The following is a 23468-nucleotide window of genomic DNA, read 5'->3' on the forward strand; positions in this document are numbered from 1 at the left end:
TGAAGCCGTATCTTCCGGGCCGTTTTTTACGGCAATTAGGAAGAAATGGACGGAATCACCCCCCTTTCCGTAGTCTCCTATCCTGTATACGATATACTCCACCTGAAATCTGTACCAACTCAGATTCGTGGGGTGATGCCTTTAAACAGAATCAAACGTTTAAACATAATTTTGCATGAATTTTGTTCACTTTTATTTGCCACGCGTTCATCTCTTATACTACCGGAAGAAATTGCCGAAGAGTGAAATCTTCACGATGATTTCATAACTTTATCTGACTAATTAATTAATAATTTTAATTGTTTGCTCTTCTTAAACGCTCTCTTAATCTCGAGTTTTATTGCAGTAGCCGCCGCCTTTTTCTTCATTTCGCAATCTGTTTACTGGTCTTCCTGTTCTACTTTAACTGGTTTTTTTTTCAACGCAAATGCAAACAAATATCTCGAATTTCTGATCAAAAGATTCGCTACATTATTCATAGTTGCGTAGTCATGAGCTTCTAATTCACCAATTCCTGTTCTTCCTAAAGCGATTATAACTTGACCAACTTTAACGACTTCATTCAGATACCATGTCGAAAAGATAAAGCGAATTCAAAAGTGCTCGACTTCAGAAACAATAAAATAGACTTCATTCTCAAGACTCAACAATCAATAACATTCGCGAGTCGCGAGTAGAAGTTCATCAACAACAAACAAGGGCAGCGATGTAATTCATTTAGAACTTGGCGAATCCTTTCTTTGTTGATCCGGCCTTGTTCACTTTCAAAACATTAAATCGAACAGTCTTTGAGAGCGGACGGCATTCTCCGATGGTGACCAAATCTCCAGGAGCGATATCACTGAAATCACAAACGCGATAGTACTACAATGAATCTTGGGAGAAATCCTGTTGGGATAAAACGACTGTTACAAAGCTTTGAAACAGCTACTGCAGAGACATGCTAAAACAGGGTACACAAAAGTGATGTGAAAAAGGTATCACATCTCTCCAGCAGAGCCTCTTCATCCGGGATATCCACCACTAGAACAAACACAAAAGAAAGAGAGATTCCTTCATGGTCTTTCGCATTTTAATTGCATAGCGGCTATCTTGAAAAGCAGTGCAGGAAGCAACAGTGATCTCGAGTTTTCTCTTCTTGTTAATCTTCGACATAATTGAGTTCACGTTAAAAAAAAAAACAAAAACAAAAGGAAACTGCTGACAATAGTTCCACTACTAAAAAAACCAGAATTATATCTGCATCCGTGCAAACTAGTACAAAATTTGAAAAATCTAAAGTGAATAAGAATATCATCTGAGGCACTACTAGAATAAATACACGACACATTTTAAAAATGCTAGGTGATGGTTTTACATCAATATCCGAACCAAGGTAAAAACGAAATTTTGGATAATACGATAGCCAAGGTAAGGAGAAAGGCGAAAAATGAACTAAAATGCTTCAAAAAATCTGAAAAAAAAAACTCCCAGGACAGATTGGGCTAATTTACTGAAGCAAGGAAAACAAACTACTAATTATCAACTAATTACTCCAAAATGTCCCACAATAGACAGACAGAAAACTGTAAATAGCAGTGCAAAAGGATATTATTGTTAATCCAGCATAAAAAGAAAGGTAGAACAAAATGATGGAAGGAAAATAAAAAGGAACTCACCGGAAAGCTGGCGAACAGTGAGCCGGCACATTCTTATGTCGTTTCTCGAAACGGCGGTACTTCTTGACAAAGTGAAGGTAATCACGTCGTACCACAATCGTCCTGGTCATTTTGTTCTTTAGTACAACACCAGTCAAAATATTGCCACGAATTGAGCAGTTTCCAGTCCATGGACACTTCTTATCAATATAGGTACCTTCGCTGGCCTAAATTCAATCCAGAAAATGTACTAATGGTGTTGGAAAACATCTCAATGAATTCTGTTGTTTATCATAATTATCACAAACATTCCTACAAACCTCTCGAGGAGTTTTGAATCCTAGTCCAATGTTGCGAACATATCGGGGAACTTTCTTGTTTCCAGCCAAAAGACGAGCCTTGTTATTAAGATTTATAGTCGGCTGCTTCAAAAATGCCCTTTCTACTTGCTCAGCCATGACGGCTTCCCAGGTTCTGCAAGAATAATGGCGAATAGGGCGAATTTTACGCAATGAAGTAATGTGGCTCAATTTTCTGAGCCTTAGCTCCACGTTTTCGTAAAAGCGCAACTCGCAGATTAAGCCGAGGAGGAATAAGAACAAATAAAGAACTAAATGATTTGCGATTGATTTAAACTGCGAGTTGAGGTAGATTGCGAATTTCCATACAAACTGCTTGAGAAAGCGAATCAAAGACAACGCGAGCAACTAGAATATAGCAATTGTGGAATAAACAGAAACTTCTGGCCTAAAAAAACCCATAGGTAATAGGACGAAAGACTGTGGTGTTAACAGTCAACAACAAAAATGAATTCACATGGAGATGAATTCTTCCAAGACAAAATTAATTAAAACCACCCAAATACAAACTAAAATACCAAGAAGCAATTAGGATACCAAAAGAAAACGAGACAAATTAAAGGCGGTAGAACGGTAGCGATAACTCATAGGTCATAGGACCGACTGAGCGTGCGCTCTGTTGTCCTTTAATATTACGCCGGCGGTAAGCGACGCTCACGGTGGCCTCCGAACGTCGCTCTTGGAGTTGATTGCATTACTACTGATTTGTTCCTACCTTTCTTCTTCGCAGGTGTAAAGAGTCCCGTAGTTCTGGAGAGCGGTAAAGAACTCCCGTAGATTCTCTACAAATGCTCCGACGCATTACGTATTTGGAGGGGAAGGAATAGTGCCGATGGAGCTACACTCCAAGAGTAAAGCGTAGTTCGGTGGTGGGGTCACTCAACACTGCTCTAATCGAACTGTACATTGGAGCGTTCCTAGAGCTCACAAAGACCGTTTCAAACTGACAAACCATTGAGAATTCTTGACAGTGCCCATTTGAGAAGGCGATAGTTCATCACCGGAAGTGAATAACTAATTCAGTCGGACCCCTAAAACCAAAGTATTGATCTTAGAGGTTGTATAACATGTAGGCTAGAGCTGCGAGGAGGAAAAAGGAAGATAGAGCTTCCAGAAACAAGAGCGTTGTTGAGTGCCACGGCCAGCAACATTTTACGCCACTCCACTCGTTCTTGGAGACACAGGCAACTATCATTGATGCTCTCTTGGCTGTAGAAAGGAACTACGTAGTTACAAGGGAATATTAAAATAAGAATACATAGCGAGAGTTGTCGAACTTACTGAATCAAATAGAACGATAAGAAAAATTAATGAAGGAACTAAAAATGTGTCTAAAAGTGTGTGATCAACCAACAACAGGAATGCAGGGATGTGTGAGGGTTCAGATCGCTCTAATCGAATTTTAGTTTGTAGGATTTGATTTGCTGGTATTGCTATTGTTTGATGTTGTTCAGTAAGTTGGTGTAAATACTAAATGTAAATACTACTAATTTAAATGTTCACGCTACTGTAACAGTAAACGGAAGACAAACGTTGTTTTGCTGTGTCCGAAGCAGGTGAGGATCTTTCGTGCACTGTGCAGTTTTTTATTCCTTGAACTAATATTCAACTATTTATTCCTACACTTCCTACACTATTTATACAGTAGTTTGTGTTTGAACATAATCTTCATTGAAAGGTTTATATCACATTTATAATACATAATAATTTGTCGCAATTAATCAACTAATGTGCCATCACATATCACTTTAATTCTATTTTACAAACAAAACCATCGTTATAAAAAGAAAAAAGATCACAATGGCCATTTATACAGATCAACAGAAAACGCTTTGATCCGGTGGAGCCTTTTATGAAACTTATGGATGGTCTAGCTTTCAATACATAATATCGCCATCGTTTGATTCCATCTAGGACCAGATTCCATAATCCAAAGTCAACTCAAGGGTATGGAATCTCACGACTGATGATATTATCGGTGGGAAAGATGCATGTATGATAATGACCGGAACAGCAAAAAATGCAATAATTACACGACAGTTTGTGAAAATGAGAGCAGATTGATCGACGCGTCATGTGTTTATGGGATACAGCTGCGCAACTAGTTGAGGAATGAAAGTTTCGAATGACTGAGTACGGTGGGCTTGAAGAGCAACTTGCATACGAGCTGAACAGAAAGAAAAAGCAAACTACTTGTAACGACAATGCAATTTTGATACACAAGCATACTCAACATGGAGCAAATATAATCTGTGCATAAAGAACTCTTCGGATACTATGCATTAGGTGCCAATGATGGGCTTTGAGATCTGTGACAGCACTGACAATAAAACACATTGAAAACGCACACGCACGTATATAAAATAAAAATAGTAATTTCAGATTCGTATCTGGCCACGATGAAGGGTAGTGAGTCGATGAAATCAATACAGAGTGATAATTAGCAGTTTCAAACTGGGGCGAGCAAGAAAAACAAGTATAAACTAGCAAGTGGGTGTGGACGAGGGGGGACAGTACGAGATTATGTGGACAGGGAGGCGCGAATCAATGTGAAACCACAAATAAGTGACATGAGCAGAGAGCACGCATTAGTGACTACTTACCTAAGATTCCCGAGTGAAACATGGTCAAAATATCAGGAAGGAACGCTAACAAGGAAAACCCCAGTAAGTGGCGAAACCAATCCTTATTCGATGTTATTCTAATTCGATTCTATTCGAATTCGAAGTCGACTTGAAACATAATACCTGCATATGATATTGCAACTACGAAGTAATTTAAGTCAGTTTCATCAAATAATAAAAGTAATAAATACTTACAACAACTTCCTTACTGTTCCAAAAATTCAGTCCAGCAAGATTTAGAACTTTTTGCCAACAGTATTCTCGCAGATTCATACGGATTTTAAAATCTTATGGCAAACAAAATTTTCATTAAAGAAGATGGCATGATTGGCTCCGCAAGAGATTTGATTCTAAGAAATCGCAAATAAATAGCCACTAATACCGTGAGAATAAAATCAGCGGCACTGGGTCGTTCTGCGAGAGGCTTTTTGAAGAGGAGAACGGGCGGCGGGTGACGTATGTGGAGAAACTGTTCAAAGACAAGGAAATCAAACGAGAAGGCAATAGTGAGAGTTTTAAGTCTCTTACGACCGTCATACTAGATAGGACTACCAGAGCTACAGCACCATGAACGTACGAGAATCTAAATAAAAACCATGCGTGAACGCTAATGTGCAGAGCTTCCATGCGCATAAAAGAGGAGATAAAAACACATTAAATTACGGATATATCACAATCTCTAGGCACCGAGTTAGACGAGGATGTACGTATGAATGCAGAGCAACTTCTCGAAATAACCTTCAGTTGTGGGTTACCATGTACGTTTTTCGATAGGGTCACTATGGGCACAAAAGGAGATCATTTGCGCTTACACAACTTCGCTGACATTATTAGGCGTACTGTATCAACTCCGAAAATTCTGACAAGATTGAATCACGGCGTTGGTTGAGTAGACCAAGGCAGCACTGACGCATTTGCTCGGCTCAGACTAGTCAAATTGGATAACCCGCGAAGTGCTTCATCGGTTGCTGATCGTATACGTTCCGCCTCCGTGTCAGAATCATCTTTAAAAAAAGAAATAAAGAAATTAGTGGTATAACTTAGAGAAGTTGGTTCATACCTGAGAATTCAACAGCCAGAGGATTGGAACTGCCTTTCTGAACCGGTATTGATCCTTTCGGCGCCTCCGCGAGTCCATCCAAAGAAGCTGTACCTGCTGGAGAATGCAATCGTAAAGCAGTTTGAGGTGGGTCTGCTTTCGGAGGAGCGATCACCAGAGCAGGAGAATCTCCTATTCGAATCCGTAATCGTGGGACCTTGGGATGATCAGCCTGGAGGAAAATATAGCTGATTAAAAGTAACCGTATGGATGCCGTAGAAAGAAAGAACAGTATGTCCAAAATCTATCATCCTTGAGTGCATGTTGAAATGATATTTAACTGATCGAGAACGGTGCAAAATCGTTTCTTAAAAGAATAACAAGGAAAATAACGTACCACAGCTGATGCTTTTGATGTTGATGGTTCGTGCATCGATGGCTGATGCGTTGGCTGCGGTTCTGAGATCTCAACTGATGCTGAAAGCTTATTCGGAGTGCTACTTCTCGTATCGCTACCACCCAATCCAAATTTCACTTTTAAGCGCTTCCCATTCTTCGTAACGGCAACAAGCTCCTGCAAAAAAATGTGTGCATGGAAGAGCATAAACTAGAAAGATCTTTAAAAATGCTACCTGCGGTGAACTCTTCTCTTTCTTTTTCTTTTTATGTTTTCTATCCCCTTTAGTTCGGTGCTTCACCTTAACATGTATGTGCCCTTCTTTGTGTTCTTTATCCCGTTCTTTCTTCTTCTTTTTGTGTTTTCTGTGCTTCTTTTCGCCATCTTTTTCGCTGTTCTCGTTGTTCTCTATGTACGGTTTCGCTCCATCAAATTTCACTTTTAAACGAATAGGCGGAGGCTTCACACAATTCGCCACCTGAAAATCCAACATTTGAGGATATGGAACACTTTCATTTGCTGTTTTGATAAGCTCCACTAACCGGAACATTTTCGTTCTCTTCGAGATGATTTCTGATCTCTCTACTGTTCACATCTTTTCCAGGAAGTCCTACCTCAACAGGTGTCTCTCGTTTAGGTGCTGTGGGTTTGAGGGGGGAAACCGGAGTAGGTCTTGGTACCTACAAGTAGATACATTCGAATCTGCAATCCGTATACAAATTCGTTAGCACATTACATTCACACTTCACTGACTTCTTTCTGAAGCAGAAGCGCTTTTAAAAAGTGATCCACTCATTCCACTCTAAAATTACCGTGGAAAAGTACCATTTCGCTCCTCAATGAAAAGGAAACCAATTTTTGAAAACAGAAGCTTTAGCACAACTACAAATTTACAGCAAATCAGTGTAACAGAAAAAAAAAACTTAAAATCAGAAGGCTTTTTTCATAGTGTAGTGAACCATTTGACAACTGACAAATGTAAAAGTTGTTGCATCACATCACAAACACCATCAGCATGAAATAACCTATTCATCCACGTTGAAACTACTTATTTGGATTCTTTTCGTAGAAATTCTTTTCATTTTATTACTTTTCCTCCGTTCAAAAATGAAAAAAAAAACTAAACAATAATATACCTGAGGTTTGAACCTGAAGCGCTCAGCGGGTTTCTCTTCTTCCTGCTTCACCACCGGTCTCACATTCTCTTGCTTGACCATTGGTGATGCGGTCCTTTCAGGTGTTTTCATTACTTTCTAGAAAGTCATTTTTTAACTAAATTCTAACCCATTTCTAAAACACCTTAGAAAACATTTCAAATCATCAACATCTACTAGTCCCTACAGTCTCTGTATCAACAGTTACTAGCAGTATAAAAACATCTAAAAACTGTTTTTTTGTTCTTTTCTTACCAACAGTGTCATATTGTGTCATTCAAACATTCTACTGCCTCAATAATCTCTATTATTAACTTAAAGGCATCACCCCACAAATCTAGGGTGGATCGTAGGTGGAGAGTTCGTATACGGGGTAGTAGATTATGGAGAGGAGGGTGATTGCGGCCATTTCTTCCTAATGGCCGTAAAAACGGCCCGGAAGATGCGGCACCTGCACAAGGCTGGCAAACTTCAATCGAACTCTTTGTAGAAAATAGCGCGCCGGAACGCCCGAAGGGGACGTTTTTTACGGCAATAACGAAGAAATGGACGGAATCACCCTTCTCTCCATAATCTACGACTCCGTAGAGGCATAACCCACCTGAAACCCGCACCACCCTAAATTCTCGGAGTGATGCCTTTACTATATGACTCACCTCTTTCCTCTGAGGCAGTGGCGGCGGTTGAGGTACGGTAGATCGCTGAGAACTAGGTAACCTGTGCGGCGGTGGCGGAATAGGTATACGCTTTAGAGCAGGCGTTTGAACTACAGCTGAAGTTTGAGCCTGAGACTTGGAAACAGATGAAGTAGGTGTTGGTTGAGTAGCTATATCTGTATCTGGTGTAGAGGTTGGAGCAGTAACAGTAGACTGTGGTGGAGTTTTAGGGGGCGCTTGTGAGATCACGTCATCGACACCAAGCTCGGGCGACGCTGATCCGTCTGATTCGTAATCGTCAACGGAATAGCGCGAGAACAACGACGATGCGGCGATACTCGTGTGTGCAGGAGGTGATCGCATCTCCACAGGCACACCTTGTCTGGCTCTGCTCAAGATCTCCTTCTTTGCTGGTAACCTTCCAGGTGTCGAAGTAGTCGGTGGTGGTTCTGGCGTTTTTTGAGGAGTCTTCGATCGAGCACGTGATGACCCCGGAGCAGCCGGTGATCCTACAGAAGTTATCTCCTCCTTCACGACAGGTTTCCTGAAACGTCTTAGTACTGTTACGCACGTTTCATAAGTTTTATAGAAGAATGTCATTGAGAATTCTGCACTTACAATTCTGCAGCATTCCTGGATGGTGTAGCTCTTCGCGATGCTAACGTTGGTATTGGACTCGACGGTGGACCCTTCCTAGCAGCGAGCGTTGTTATGGGACTTGACGGTGGAACTCTCCGTGACGCCGCAGTAGGGAGAGGAGGAGGTACTGGTCGGACGGGCTCAGTTTTAACCACTTCCGGTTTTTCTGAAGGCCTGAAAAAAAAAAGAATTGAAAATATTTCTTAGATTCCAATGCAAAAGAAAAAACTGCAAAAAGTGGAAATGGCTAGGTGCACGAAGCGAGGACTTTAGAATTTTCGGAGAGGAAAAACAAATTAGAAAATTTCTTCTGTAAATGTTCTAGAGATATCTGCTCACAACCTATCTAGTTCTATCCGGAGACAGGACAACGGCGCTGAAACTGATTTTTTATGTTTCTCATGTTTCTTCATGTCTTAAATCCTCCAAAAAAGCCCACAAATAAATTCCTAACAAACTAGAGGCCCAAATTATAGTTGTTTTTCAAGGACATTATTCTCATGTACAAAATTTTACACAATTCTAGTCCCATGAATTAAGAAAGAAATTGAAAAAATTAAAATACTGGGCGAAACATTGCAAAAAGAATCTCAGCATTATCAACAAAAAGTACCATTTCCACAAAAAAAGCGTTTCGGTAACCGAACGTAATGCAGAACTTCTGCAGATATCGCAGAGCATGGAAAAGTCAACAAAGCTTTTGTAAAATTCGAATGAGATAGAAGAGGACATTTAATAAAAAAAAAGTCTCCAAAATACGAATAAAAATAATGAAAAAAGAGCAGTTGCAAAGTGTTATACTTCAGAAATCAACCTGTGAAACTTGGTAGAGAAAAGCAATGGAACCCACGCTGGAGTTGTTTCCGACGTCGTTCGAGACTTCGACGTAGTACGTGTTCTCATCGGTTCTTGGATTTGAGCAGGAGAAGGATGTTGTGAAAGCGATGTTTTTCGTGCCCTAATCCTGGGTGAGTAAGGGATGCTAGCAGGTGATTTACATGGTGACGGCGAGCTAAATCAAAGCACTTCTGATAAATAGATTCCATAACAATTTAATTCTCTTACCGTATACTACTTGCTGGTGACTTGAAAGGTGATGGTGACTTATACGGGGATACTGCCAATGGGATTTCATCAAACGGATGGTATTCGTACTGCTGCATAACCGATTTAGAACACGACGGTCTTGATGAGGCGGATGCTGCTCTTGCTTTTTCCAAGGTTTCCTGATCCGAATTTCGTAGAGCAGCCACTATGGGACTGTCCCGAACAAACAATTCTAGAAGAGCATCCGTTATTTTTCAACATTGATTAAGATATTGCCGGAATAGATTTCTGAGAGCAAAAGAAAGTCCCTTTTACTCATATTTTTAGGACAGTAATGAGTACACAAAGTTCGTCCCTGATCGAATGTGTCAATTTTAAAGCACAGCAAATCATTTCGACTAATCTCTTCTTGACTGTTTTCCACTCAGAAAATAGGATAAAAATAGAAAACTAGAATTAAGCAACAGTTTTCATGCGTAGAAATAAAAGAGCAGAAATTCGACAATACAGTTACTGGCGCTGTGATCCTTTTTGGCAGGATTGAAATTTTAGGTGGACAATTTATCAGCCATCACACAAGAAAAAAAAAACAAGTGACATGAGAGCTTCGAAAACGATAATGAAACATTTTTAATTTTGCACGGCGAACACTAACAACTGCGGAAATTTTCGACAACTGCCCCGATGTTCGGGTGTTTCTCTTCTAGTTGCATTTTTCTATCCAAGAAATAACGTACAATAACTGTCGTAGCGAAAAAACTCCTTTTTCAAGCGAGTTTCACCTATACCGACTAGGTTCAGTAGTTACTCTAACTAGCAAGGGAGTCAAGTATAAGCGGATTATAACTGGTACAGTGCGACTTAGAGAAAGAAGCCAGATGCCAATGCACTCAACAAAACGTTCGATCTTGAAAAAAAAAGAAAGTACAAAAACGTCTGCTGAAACTCACCAAGATTTCCTTGCTTCACAAACTCCTTTTCTTCTTCAAGTTTGCGTTTTGCGTACTCACCGTCAAGGAACAGTAGTAAATTCCGCTCTTCTACTTCGGTTGTACGCTGAAATATCAAGCTATTTAAGCTATCACGATCCAGAACACCTGCACAAGGACTAACCATTGCTTCGTCGAAGAAAACCTTTCGCAACCTCTTTTCCAACCGTTTCCGTTGTTCCATCAAATTTATGGTTGTTCGTAGGTAGTTGGAATCAACTTAAAACCAGAAATCAGTTCGAGGAAATGCGAGAATTTTCGACAAATCTTTACATTGTTCCAAGTGCTCTTCACTGAAGCTCGGCTCTCCATACGCGTGATATGGTAACAACCGCTGCAAAACGTCACGGAGATCTGTGAATGGCGTTTCAGTATCCGGGTTTGCTAGCATATCGTGAAGATTGTCGAAATAACTTCGCAATCTGAAAAAAAAAACTTCGACTGATTGAAAATCCTTTACAACATCCCAAAAGATGGAAAGGGATTTTAAGAAAAATCATGGTTATTGAAAATAAAATATCCACTGTGCTATAAAGAATATGATAAGTAAGCTAGACGGGCTACAACTAATAGCACCATGTCAGCAAAAGTTTGCTTTGTGCAAGTGAGAGCGCCTAATGTTGCTAGTTCAGCTAAATTAGCAAAATAGATGCGAGAAGCAATGTTGGGGAGGCGAACAACATTTGCGGTTGTGAATGACAATGACAATCAACTATTGGAATAAAATTACTGGACAGAACAGAAAGAACGAAACAGTAATATGCCCTCCTTTATCGTTGTACAAAGAAAGTTAAGATTCGATCAAACATAGGAACATATGTGCGATAGGGAGAAGCCGTACCCTCCACTGATGAAGGGGTTCTGGCTCATTGGGTGCAGCTCAAGCGATGGGGATCCCCTCGTCAACCATTCAAAAGTGAAGGGGTCCCTTCGCCATCTATTCAAAAAAGAAGGGGGTCGGAGCACAGGCTCCGACTATCGTTTGTATGCATACAATTAAGAATGATTTTGCTAAGAAAACACTATACAAGATCGAACAGTAAAAATCTCAAAATTTCAAAACATCGTTGCGTGTACCGATCCTTTCCAATCGTAAGTCGGACAAGTGAAAAAAGAATAAAACACAATGTTGAAAAGTGATGTGAAATTTTAAAAAAATGGCAAGCGAATGAATAACGGTGGACTTCAAGATTTAAAAACGAGGGAAACTTCTTCATAAAAATATAAAACCTCGTTCATTTTGCCTTGCACTTCTGATGAATTAGCGGATATAAGACAAAAAAGTGGAGATCACATCAAAAAATACACACACATTTCCATTTCTGTTCGTGAAATAAATGAGGAAGAACATACCGACTCAATCGTCCTGCACGTTTTTCTTCAAGACGTTTTGCCGTTTGCGCAGGTGTTGATCTTTGGGCAACAACCACCTAAAACACATTTTGTGAGCAGTTTCTTTCCAAAATTGACAAATTTTTTTAAAGGGTTAGCAAGAATTACCATTTGTGGCGTCTGCTGAACCGATGCAGGAGCCAAGACAATCTGAGCGGGCAAAGAGGACTGCTGTACAATTTGAGTCCGAATTTGTGCACCACTGACTGGTTGGCCACCAGATGTTACCACCATTTGTGGAGCCGCTACTTGCTGTACAATGACTTGATGAGCTCCCGAAACTTGCCGCAGCTGAAAAAAAAAGAGATGTTGAACTCTAAACTACTAAACTAAACTAGCTAATCACACCATCTGTTCTGCGAAAGAAGTTTCTGATTTAGTAATTTTACTGACTCGAAAACCTATCATGCAAATGTCGACAAAAGTCTTGCAAATATATCCGAACAGCCCTTTCAAAAGTATCAAATAACGAACTGAAATTCAGCTTTAAATCTATTTGGAATGTTCCCCGCACTCTAATAAAATTCACTTATTTTCATATCTTTCGTTTCTTATAAAAGGGAGATAGATTGCATGTTAAAGATGATGGCAAACATTTAATAAAAGAACTGTGTTGTTAACATCTCCAAATAAGTAAACAATCCTTGGAAATTTCTCTAATGAACGGTTCTTCGTTTTCTTCGCGCAAAAAAACAGTTCTTCTAAAATATTCGAAATATGAAGTTAATGTTTTATTGAAATCACAAAATGTTGAAAAGTACCCAATATTCACACATGGAAAAGTGTTGAAATGCTTGCTGTACCTGGTGTTGTTGCCGGACAACTTCTCCCACCGTTGGTTGATTGGATGCGAATTGAGCCTGTGAAGCTTGAGGGACATTTTGGACATACACAGTTCCGGGTGGAAGCTGCGAGGTAGCATGAAAAACAGCTGTTCCGGCATTCTGTGTCTAAAATACCCAGTCAGCGTACCGTGAATTAGCATAATAGTTCAAGTGATTCTCTTCTGGGAAAACGTTTACCCTGTAGACCCGTTGTTGCGGTTGGCGATGTACAGTTACCTGGTCCTGTTGGTGGACAATTTGAGCTTGGGTAACATTTCCAGATGTGAATTCTTGGAATCTGGTAGTGAATATAAATGAGTCCATAAACACATTAACGCTTGAAATATGTTTATACGTTGCTTGGTATTTCCGTTGATTTTGCAATTAAAGAGATTTACATATAAAGGGAACATTAATAAACAAACAAGTACTGATATGTGTTTAGTTCTAACCAAGCAAACGCGTTCTCTGTCCAAATAAATAAATTAATTAGAAAGCAAGGTGTGGGGAAAACGAACTGTGCGGTACTTGTGCTTGGATACTGATTGTGACTGGCAAGATACATCTGTGGTTGGTACTGCGGCGACTCCGGCGCATTTTCAAAGTGCTGCTGTCGTGAAGAATGGCCGTGATTCCCTCGAGATCGTGCGGTTGGCCGTGGTTGGGATGTGGGAGCTGCTGCTGCTGCCACTTGTTTTACTTGACTCAACACCGTCTCACCAACACTGAAAACTTGGATTTTGAGACTGTTGCATAGTAAGTTCAAAAAGGCTCAACAAAAAAAGCTCTACCTGATCCGTTCCTTTCTTCTAGGTCTTAGAAGTTCAAAAATTTTAGAACAGTAACTTATGAAAGAGATAAAAAAATTCTTAGTATACTATCTACTTTCCAGTGTTGTTGCTGAACAGCATTTTTCCAAGAACACACAATTTGAGAATGAAAACGTGGTAACATGTTTAAATATTGGGAGAAATCTAATCTTCCACTGAAGACATCATCCGCTGCCCAAAAAAAAGCGACATTGTTGTGGATCTGCTGTTTCAAATTCACTTCCAGATTTGATGATTTTATCCGTAAAATCGTAATGAAGTAATTTGCTCAAAGGCGGCACGACGACAAACATTGGAACATTGTTGACAACACGTAAAATAATTTCAGAACCACATAACTATGACACAGTCCTATTATGACTATAACTTTCTTCGACAACATGTTTATTTTAAAAAAATTTTGAGGACTTTCAATCCAACCTAATTTTAAATTGAAGTAGTCGAGCGTGTTGTCACATCCCAATTAACAATTTAGTGTTCGTTAAACAATATAAAGGAATTGATTTTTCTTCTCTTCTGAAAATTCTCAATCACCTACTTCTCCTGGCTTGATTCTCACACTTCTGATGCATTTAAAAACACCAAACGGACTTTACTACGCAGAATTCTACGTTCTTGTTGATGGTATGAATATTTGAAAGAGCTAGCCTCGATACTTCAATCTTCGCTTCTCTATGAGGGGTATGCGCAGCGTGAGATGAAAGAGTTTGCCACCATTAGGTGCTTATTCATTTTGCTTAAATGAATATATTCATCTATTAAACTCCAACAAAACCCAGACATTGGAATGTACAGTTTTGAAAAACAGCTCTAAGAATATTTGAAATCTGTAAAGTGATCGTGTAAAGTCCATCAAAGTGGGATAAATTTCCCACCAAAATGAGCAGATTTTCAAGGACTACATGATGCTGTGGGTTCATAGTGCTAAAATATTCAATGCTTACTACCATTACATAAGACATAATGACACAATTGTGGAGAAGAGGGTGATTCCGTCCATTTCTTCCTAATTGCCGTTAAAAACGGCCCGGAAGATGCAGCGTGTATGCAGGGTGGCGCGCTCCAGTCGAACTAAATGTGGAAAATAGCGCCCCGGAACGCTTGAAGCCGCATCTTCTGGGCCGTTTTCTAGGGCAATTAGGAAGAAATGGACGGAATCACCGTCCTCCACATAATCTACGACCCGTATAGGCATAACTCACCTGAAACCCACACCACCCCAGATTCGTGGGATGATGCCTTTAGTAAAGGAAACGGCTTTTTTATATTTTGCTTCAAAACTATTTTTTGACTACAGCTTCCAGTGATTCTGATGGAAACCGGTTTTGCAGCCACTTTATTTGCGCCTGTCCACATACTATGATCTCATAATAATCATCTTCCTCTAACACAATCTAGACCCTACCGAAGCCTCCCATTCAAACATGCGTGAAACGCTAAAATCCATCGTTTGCACCCACTGCACATACAGTTATCACAAACAAAGGATTCGGCTGCGTTTTTTGTCCTTTTTCGCTTGCAGTTCCTATCCAATCAAGGCCACCGAGGGCTTCGCTCTCTTTCTCTCGATGTCGCGCGCCTACCATTGTGATCAATTACCAGGTGACGCAGCAGCAGCGAAGCCAATTCAATCAAAAGAAACGACAAAAGGACAGGCAACCTCTTTACCGCTTTCGTTGCTCTTACTCGGAACATCATGAAGATAACCCTCCGATGACATATCCAAAAACAAAAGGAAAATGTAAAGAAGGGAGAAAAAAGCAAACAAAGAGTAGTTCATACGAAAAAGTAGTCTAGAATTACAGGAAAAGAAAGATTACACAAAAAAAAACACTTACTTCTGTGAACTCAAGGCTTCAAGCAGAATGCTGGCTCTTTGAGCTTGAAGCTCACTGAGGCGTTGCGAGTTGTTGATACCCAACTTATCCTGCTGTTCTTGAAGTTGAGCCATTTCCGCACCGATTTCAGTTATCTTAAATTTAAAAAAATGATCTCAACAGATGAAATCTAAAAAGAGAGAACTGAGCATGAAAAAAAACCAACCCGGGTCAATGCGCTCATACTAAACCGAACTTCAGTTTGATTTGAATTATTCGTAGACGAGTCCACCTTTGTGGATTTGTTTGACAAACCAGAATGGGAATTTACTGTAAAAAAAAATCATTGAAGCGACAACTGAATACACTTCAGCTTTGTCTTTTTCTCATTGTTATATATGTACCATTCGCGTCACTTTCGGAAAACAAAACAAAAGCCCCAACTTCCATAAACCTAGTCATAGCAAAGCAAACACATTAGTTTGACATTGGGGTTCTTTTTAGAAAATAAAAACACCATAAGTCTTGATCAACAACAAATATATTTTAGTCGTTTAACTAAAGGGTGGAATTAAAATATTCAATGCAGTGCCCAATGTAACAATTCACTTTTCAATGTACAGCCCTTGGATTTCACAAATAATGAATATCAATATGCAATATAAAGAAAAAAGATGAAAGAGAGCGAATGCGTGGCAGGAGTAGTAGAATGTCATAAAAGTCAACATTAACATTCTTCACATTTTTCAACATTAAAAAATTGCAGCAGTATAGGGTAACGGACGTTGAGAGTATATTTGGTCTTAAATTATTTTTTTAATCTATGATATCCTTCTCATGCTTCATTCAATTTGGACAGTTTTTGCAGGAATTGTGTTGTAAGGAGGTTGCAAAAATCCATAGAAAAACTGGAATTTGACCCACCAGATGCCCGCTTCCGTCCATTATTATGAGCTTTCGGTTGTATAGGACGCTGACGAGGGTGAGAACTCTGAAACTCAATTACTCCTCAGGGTACTCATCAGAAGCCCTGGGTAAATGTTTCAAGACTCACAGGATGTTGTTGTTGTGGCGTGGGTGTCTGTCTTGCCGAAGGTGCATTGAGTATTTGCTGCACCACCGAACCGGAAGAAGTGCTTCCACTCGGTGTCGAACTATGTTGAGTATGTGGAGTAGACACGACCTGCTGGTGCGGTACATCCGGAACAGCCTAAACCAGAGAAAGATGGCTTTGAGAACATAATCATTAAGGCAGATAGATTTATTCTATCATATAATGATATCTAATGATGCTCCACCATTACATACTGTTTAAGGAAGAGTTGATAAAAACGGAATTTCTTCCCCTTAGGATAGAGAACAAAATTGGAAAGAGGTTGAGAGCAGAGAATTAGAAAGAATGAAAACCATCTCAGATCATCTCTTGGAGTTTCTTCAAAAAGAGTGGGATTAAGATATGTCGCAGAGAGAAACATGATTTGATGCAGCATCCTGAAAAAGAAACAGAAAACTAATTGGGAGAAACAACAGAGTTGTATGTTTAGAGAGATTCAGCCAAAATCTCCTCCTTGGCAAAAAAAAAAACATTCAGAACTAGGGGAAATAATTTATTGACGCGAATGTCATCGCGAAAAACACGGTTGCCATAATTTTCCTCCCAAAATTTTTGAAACTTTCTCTGATGGAGTCTACGAATGGAGGAACTATAATGGAACTTTTAACTTACGCCTTCTTTTATAATTTACAATGCGAAATACCGAAAACAAATAGTGTAGAAATGAGCGAATGAAGGAGAAACTGTTATCGCAGAGTGAGAAAAAAATTTGAATAAGACATATTCTATCGAAAAGATGAAAGAATTTCGCAAAATGAGTCCCGACGTTCTAATTGAATAAAAGAATTAACCGACTTTATCTGGAACAATTAAGGAATCACACAATTTCCTGTCACCTTTATAAATACATATGCTTCTTTGGCATTGTTTCAGCCACTTAGGATAAGAAAAGGAAAATAAATCTCTATGATCACTACTAACTACAAAAGATACTATTGAAAGTACTTAAGTTATAAGCATTTCCAGGCAGATTCAAGAAAAGAATTGTAGTTCCAATCGACTGAGTTTGAAACAGGAGACTCACTGACAAGAAACTGCACATAAGCATACTTCCATGAAGCACACAATCAAAATACTTGAGAAGGTAATTTGCAAGTACTTGGTCGAGAAAAAAAGTGTCACGCTTTAGTTTAGTGCTTGCAAGAAACCTCGATAGGCACTTTAAGATGAAAATTTGCAGAGCGAAAAACTCGACAAAAAATCAAGAAATACTTAAATCTAGAGTCAGCCGAGTAGAGAATGTTCACTCTTCATGAAAAAAAGTTATGTCGCTTAGGACCACAAAGTGAAAGATAGCGTCCTGATAACGTTTGAAAATGAGATGAAAACGAACCTCGACTTTCACTGCAAGTATGCGCCTGAAGTGAAGCAGTTTCCTATTAGTAGGAAATACTAAACAAGAGGAAACAAAGAAGAGAAAGTCAGTCAATGGCAGCGTAACACGAAATTGACTATGTAGAAGTCTCTCATAGACAATGTATGGATAGGGATGAGAGTATGAGCATGTTCAAGCCTAATTCCACATAATCATCTTGAAAAATGACGTAAGAAGCACCTACGATTCCTTATTACACGGCACCATCGCATACGCGCCGCGTCCACGAACCACTGTACACCTTCAGCTCTATATTGTTCAAGAGGAGACCCAATATCGTCAATTTCGCGATGCGCTGTCTTTAAATTAAACTGCACCTGACTGGACCAGTAAAGTATGAGAGGAAGCAAAAAGTTGAGGTAAAGGTGTTGTTAAAGTTCGAAATGGCTTTCGTGTTAAATAAAAGATTCGCCAGTAGATATCGAAAGACAGAGATAGAAACAACTACATTTCAAGCAAATCTCCCACTTGACAATGAAGAAGTCTCGTCAGAAGCAACGTTACGTGTACCATAACCGGAAATGACCGCTTCCCAATTAAGACAGGACTTGTTGAAATCGCAGCTACAACTCAATTTTTTTGGTAGAAATAGCTATTGTTTAGAATAAGCATTCTATGTAAGGCTGTCAACGGAAAATATCTTGAAAACACTAAGGGTTTTTACAAACATTCAGCGTTACGTCCTGAGTGGAAGAAGTAGAAATCGCAATTAGAAAAGGAAAAAAAGCACCGAGACACCATTATTTTTGACACTTTTGGAGCATGCCCCGTGCTGTGCAATAACAACCTCAGAAGTTTTAATTACGTTTAAAAACTCTCAGAAACAACAACACAGAATGGCGATGACGCTCAAGGGAATATAACGGTGATGATTTTATGGAAAAAAAATGTTGGCCAGGAATTTCAGGGCTAAAGCGACAAGATGTAGGAAAATCCTTATCTCTCCAACAAAAACAAAAAATAACGATTAAACGAAAGAATAGCTAGAAAATAACGCGATTGAAAGTGAAGGTTGTGAACCGTGCCTGATAATATCCTTGTTGGGGCTGGATTATTTGTTGTTCGATAGTCTGATAATGACCATTCACAACAATAGAGGGCTGCTCAAATGAGTTGTAGGAATCTTCCTGAAGTTAGACACACCTACGATTTGTGAAATAGATAAGATGACTCATCACAATAGTACCTGCACCATAGATGTCGTCGACAACTCGTAGGAAACGTTTTGCAACGGAGCCATTGACTGATACGAGGACGACACTGGTGACAACCGTGGCGGCTCATTCCCGCCTTGGAACTGAATTTCACATGAATTTTGCTGCAATAAAGGGACATTCATCACACTATTAATGAGAATGGATTACATTTCAACGCATAAATGAATACCGCATTAAGGAAATCCACAAATCCTGAGTAGAAAGAAGAAATACAAGAAAACAAACCCCGTATTCCCGTATTGGAAGAGAAAGCGAGTTGTCATTTGGAAAAGAGAAATCCATAAGGTCTTGTGGAGAAACTGGGATAGGTGAGGGCTCTCGCAATGGCACCTTCAAAAACAGATGTATTGACACAGAAAGTTACAAAAATCTGAGGCGAATATGTTCAGCCGCGTAACACATAGTGGGAAAGAAAGAAAATAAAACACCTTGAATATAGAACGGAACGAATATCAACCAAGATCAAATTTAGTGATAAGTGGAGTTTTAAGTACAAAAATAAAAATAGTTAGGAATAAAAGAAGAATTTTAGAAATTTTCATTTTAATTTGTTCAAGAGTTAATGCAGGACCAGGAAAATGTCGCACTGCTGAAAACGTGGTAAAGAGAAGCAAAACATGATATGAGAAGAAAAATAATATAAATAGTGGCCACGAACTTGTAACGTGTTGTCGGCGCCGAGAGGACTTGTGCATTTGAACGCATCGTCCAGCACGAATCCTTGCCCCAACCCAAGCCATTCATCTTCCCTGAAAGTAAATGAATATGGAATAAAAACAAAAATAATGATGACTACGTTCAATCTAAAAGAGATTGCAAAAAAAAAATTCGGAATGTTTTTTCATGTAAATAATGTATATAAACAAAGAAAAGTAGGGGTATGAAAAATGCCCTAAAAATGAGGGGACTAGCTCGACAAGAAATATAAATGGTTTCTAATAGCTTCCATAAGCGAAAACTATGGTCACTAGATTCGTTCTAATGTGGAGAACAACCAGTTGAATAAAACGTCTCATATGATTCACAATTCCATTGTGTATTTGTTCACGTGACAATAAGAACAAGGTGAAGTGTGAATTAGTTGGAAATAAGCCATGAAACAAAAAAAAATAATTTCTTGTTTCATGGCTCTAATTTTACTCACAAAATAAAAATTAGGAGAAGAATAAAATCATTGTAATCACTTGCCAATTTGTTTTCTTGAACCATTGCAGATGAAGGATCCTCACGGATTTCTACATATAAGTTCAGAGAATTAAACTGTCAATCAATGAAAAGATTTTTTGGTGAAAAAAAGTGTTGTTCTGACCAAAACTGTTAAAAATAGCTCAATGAATTGTTTAGGATGCATGAAATTAGCTAACTTAGCACCAATGTGACAGGTTATTAGGAACAAGTTCAGACAAGCGTTACCTCCGAGATGGATAAAAATATGGAAATTTTCATATAGCCTGTCGAATATCACTTCCACTTCAAGCGCAGAAAATAAACAAATAAGTGCTTTGTCATGTCTATTATGCAGTGTAAACTGCTTGCATGACATGACACTGGTACGACAACGTGGGAACAAAACAAACAAAAGAAAAAAACCACCAAAGAAATAAACAACGCGCAAAAGAACACAAATGGACTCACTCTTGGAAGCTCATTGTTGCTGATAGTATTCAAGCCTATGTCATTGTTGACTAGAACTGAGCCGATAATTAGCGATTTAGCGGAAGTTCGTGCGTGCGCTGGATTTGGCAAGGTTCTGAAAGTGCATGAACATAATGTACGTAACGTAATCGACGACCTTCATCTGTTGATCTCCGCACGACTGCTTCAATAATTAGTAATGGTACGGGACTAAACGCATGCAAATAAACGAATTGATTTCTCCGAGTTAACTATTAGCACGCACCATCCGCTCGACCGTCGCCGCGCGTCCGCCTCGCGTCGCGTGTTGCTGTTTGGCTTCCGGCCAACACGGATGCCTGCGAATCTAGGCGTACGGTGTTCGGTTTTGTATCCACCTTCGATGACGTCTGCAGGGGCGACCCCGACACTGAGGGCGGAGGAGGGCCGAATCGTCGAGGGCCCGCCCCTGTGGCTCAGTCGTCCCGACGTTCCCCGCCCAGCTGACTGCCACCGCCTCTTGATCTACCCCACTTTTCCGAGCCGGTTTCCTGTTTCTGTTCTTGGAAACATTGTTGAGCTGTGCATTGAAGTGCCTTTCGGGGTCGTTAGCCAACGTTATTCAGAGATCCTCTCGCTGGTTGACGAGCTATTATTCAAGATAGGCTGTTTGGGGGGAACTTGATCCTCGACGAGTGTTTCTGCCAGTGTGCACGCAAAAGTCTCTTGTTATTTGTCCATTTCATTATTTTACTTCCAATAATCGTTTCTTTTCCATAAAACTATCGGCAAAATCCTCGTGCTACTCGAATAACAATAGTGATAACACTTTTTGATGAACAATTTTTGTAACTGCTTTTTAATTTAGTGGTTCGAATCTGGATCACAGCCATATTTCAACCATTAATTTCTGGCCGGTAGATTCTAGAATATTAATAGTTTGGTTTACCTTCAGACTTGAGCACTCTTCTATAACTCTCCTCGTTTAAAGTATCGAAACATATATTCCCCATGAACAAATGCGCTGACGTTTTTTCTTCAGTTAGTTGACAGAGTCAACATTCTTCACCTTCGTCTGCGTTCGTTGCACGGCAAAAGCTCCAATTTATTTCTTTTTTCTGTTCCTGATATTGCCTTCTTATTTCGAGCAATTCACTGAGCATGGGAATTCTCAGGGTTTAGTGTGAGGGGAAACAAGATTCATTCAGTTGGCATCTGACAGTCAAAAGAGGTTTAGAATCGTTAGTAGTCCGTTAACGTAGTACTGGCATTTACGTGTGTATGGACTATCTCGATGTTCTGCAACTTTCGTACGTTCCACCTTTCACACTTTAAGTTCCGTTTTCCATTCTCTTTGTATTCCAAGTTGTCCTTTGCATGATTAAACATCATGCTTGAAAATGAAAGCTAATTTGCCGCACAATTGCCGTGAAGAGTTGTTTGATAATGATTGTTGAGGTATCGATCGTACAAAGCTCCGCCTTTTTTTTTAAAGATATCAATCATTCTATAAGAGGTTTGGGGGGTATTTGACTTGCAAAGTAGTCTATTGTTTTATTTCGATCTTTAACTATTCCTCAATCGAATTATTTTTGCATATCTGCATAAGTTTCTGTCTAGAGATCTGATGTGAATCAAATCTTTATAATTTTCCAATTTAAACAATTGTCTGGAATTTGACGGTCTTTTGAGTGTCGTTCACGTTTTCGATCTTTTTCGATCCCATTGGTTTGCATTTTCCACTTTTTTGCTGGCGAATCAATTCTTACCTTTTGCTAGCAAAATGTTACTTATTTGTTGTTTACTACAAATAAATCTCCTTTAGGGAAAATCTTTTTATGTTTGTTTCTTAAAACCCTCACTTACTGTGGGTTTTTTTGGAACTTTATACAATTTATATCTCACGTTAAAGGCATCACTCCACGAATCTGAGGTGGTATAGATTTCAGGTGGAGTATTCGTATACGAGATGGGAGACTATGGATAGGGGGTGATTCCGTTCATTTCTTCCTAATTGCCGTAAAAAACGGCCCGGAAGATACGGCTTCATTCGTTTTGGCGCATTATTTTCTACAAGGAGTTCGACTGGAGCGCGCCAGCCTTGTGCGGCGCCGCATCTTTCAAATTCCGCGAAAATCAATAAATATAAAGAAAGAATAAATGGTAGAAGATATATTCGAAGCCAACGATGAACGAGTTATCAGTTATTCGTGAGTCGTTAAATGGGATGTAAAATTCCCCTATATCAATAAATAGGGAAGATTTCCTGCTCTAAACATGACCATTGTCAAACTACTTTTTTTTTATTGTTAATAACCTATGCTCTCCATTCACAGTTTTTATACTACATCATTTTCATAGCCATATTTCATCCTAATATGATGTTCCCCATGATTAATTCTGATGTTTTGTGTGAACAGCTGGCATTGTTAGTTTTTTTTTTTTTTTTTTTTTTTTGAGGATGTGGCTTACCTCTTTCACTGGGCTGCTTCATCTAATGTGTGCTTTCAACTCATATTAAAGGCATCACCCCACGAATCTGAGGTGGTACAGATTTCAGGTGGAGTATTCGTATAAGGGATCGTCTATTATGGAGAGGTGGGTGATTCCGTCCATTTCTTGCTAATTGGCGTAAAAAAACTAAAAAAACGGCTCGGGCGATGCGGCGCGTGCACAGGACTGGCGCGCTCCAATCGGACTTTTTGTGGAAATTGGCGCGCCGGATCGCTCGAAGCCGTAACGCC

The 23468-nt window shown here is 39.4% G+C and overlaps 2 protein-coding genes across 5 annotated transcripts; both read right to left on the bottom strand.

Moving 5' to 3' along the window:
- Positions 1 to 717: 717 nt before the first annotated feature.
- Positions 718 to 22116, bottom strand: RB195_002887 (uncharacterized protein; the record flags this gene model as incomplete). 4 transcript variants are annotated; one of them, XM_064200345.1, is made up of 30 exons in its annotated part: positions 718 to 841; positions 1659 to 1864; positions 1958 to 2111; positions 5531 to 5624; positions 5681 to 5891; positions 6057 to 6233; positions 6292 to 6534; positions 6599 to 6736; positions 7193 to 7309; positions 7867 to 8410; positions 8485 to 8679; positions 9356 to 9517; positions 9571 to 9784; positions 10503 to 10608; positions 10666 to 10760; positions 10815 to 10963; positions 11895 to 11971; positions 12042 to 12224; positions 12737 to 12883; positions 12956 to 13055; positions 13276 to 13482; positions 15426 to 15559; positions 15631 to 15734; positions 16329 to 16395; positions 16459 to 16614; positions 18919 to 19020; positions 19080 to 19190; positions 19336 to 19440; positions 19769 to 19859; positions 20746 to 20759. In XM_064200345.1, the coding sequence occupies 30 exons, from the start codon at positions 20757 to 20759 to the stop codon at positions 718 to 720; spliced, it is 4527 nt and encodes a 1508-aa protein (XP_064056224.1). The 4 variants fall into 4 exon arrangements, with proteins under 4 accessions (XP_064056224.1, XP_064056225.1, XP_064056226.1 ...); XM_064200346.1 differs by having other exon boundaries at positions 19080 to 19211; XM_064200344.1 differs by lacking the exons at positions 718 to 841; positions 1659 to 1864; positions 1958 to 2111; positions 20746 to 20759 and adding an exon at positions 22046 to 22116 and having other exon boundaries at positions 5494 to 5624.
- On the bottom strand, positions 20814 to 21737 carry RB195_002888 (uncharacterized protein; the record flags this gene model as incomplete). The annotated part of the gene is made up of 3 exons (XM_064200347.1): positions 20814 to 20860; positions 21011 to 21193; positions 21674 to 21737. 3 exons carry the CDS (start codon positions 21735 to 21737, stop codon positions 20814 to 20816), a joined length of 294 nt encoding a protein of 97 aa, XP_064056228.1.
- Positions 22117 to 23468: the final 1352 nt, after the last annotated feature.

This window comes from Necator americanus, chromosome IV (assembly GCF_031761385.1).
Source record: "Necator americanus strain Aroian chromosome IV, whole genome shotgun sequence".
In the NCBI taxonomy this organism is placed as follows: domain Eukaryota; kingdom Metazoa; phylum Nematoda; class Chromadorea; order Rhabditida; family Ancylostomatidae; genus Necator; species Necator americanus.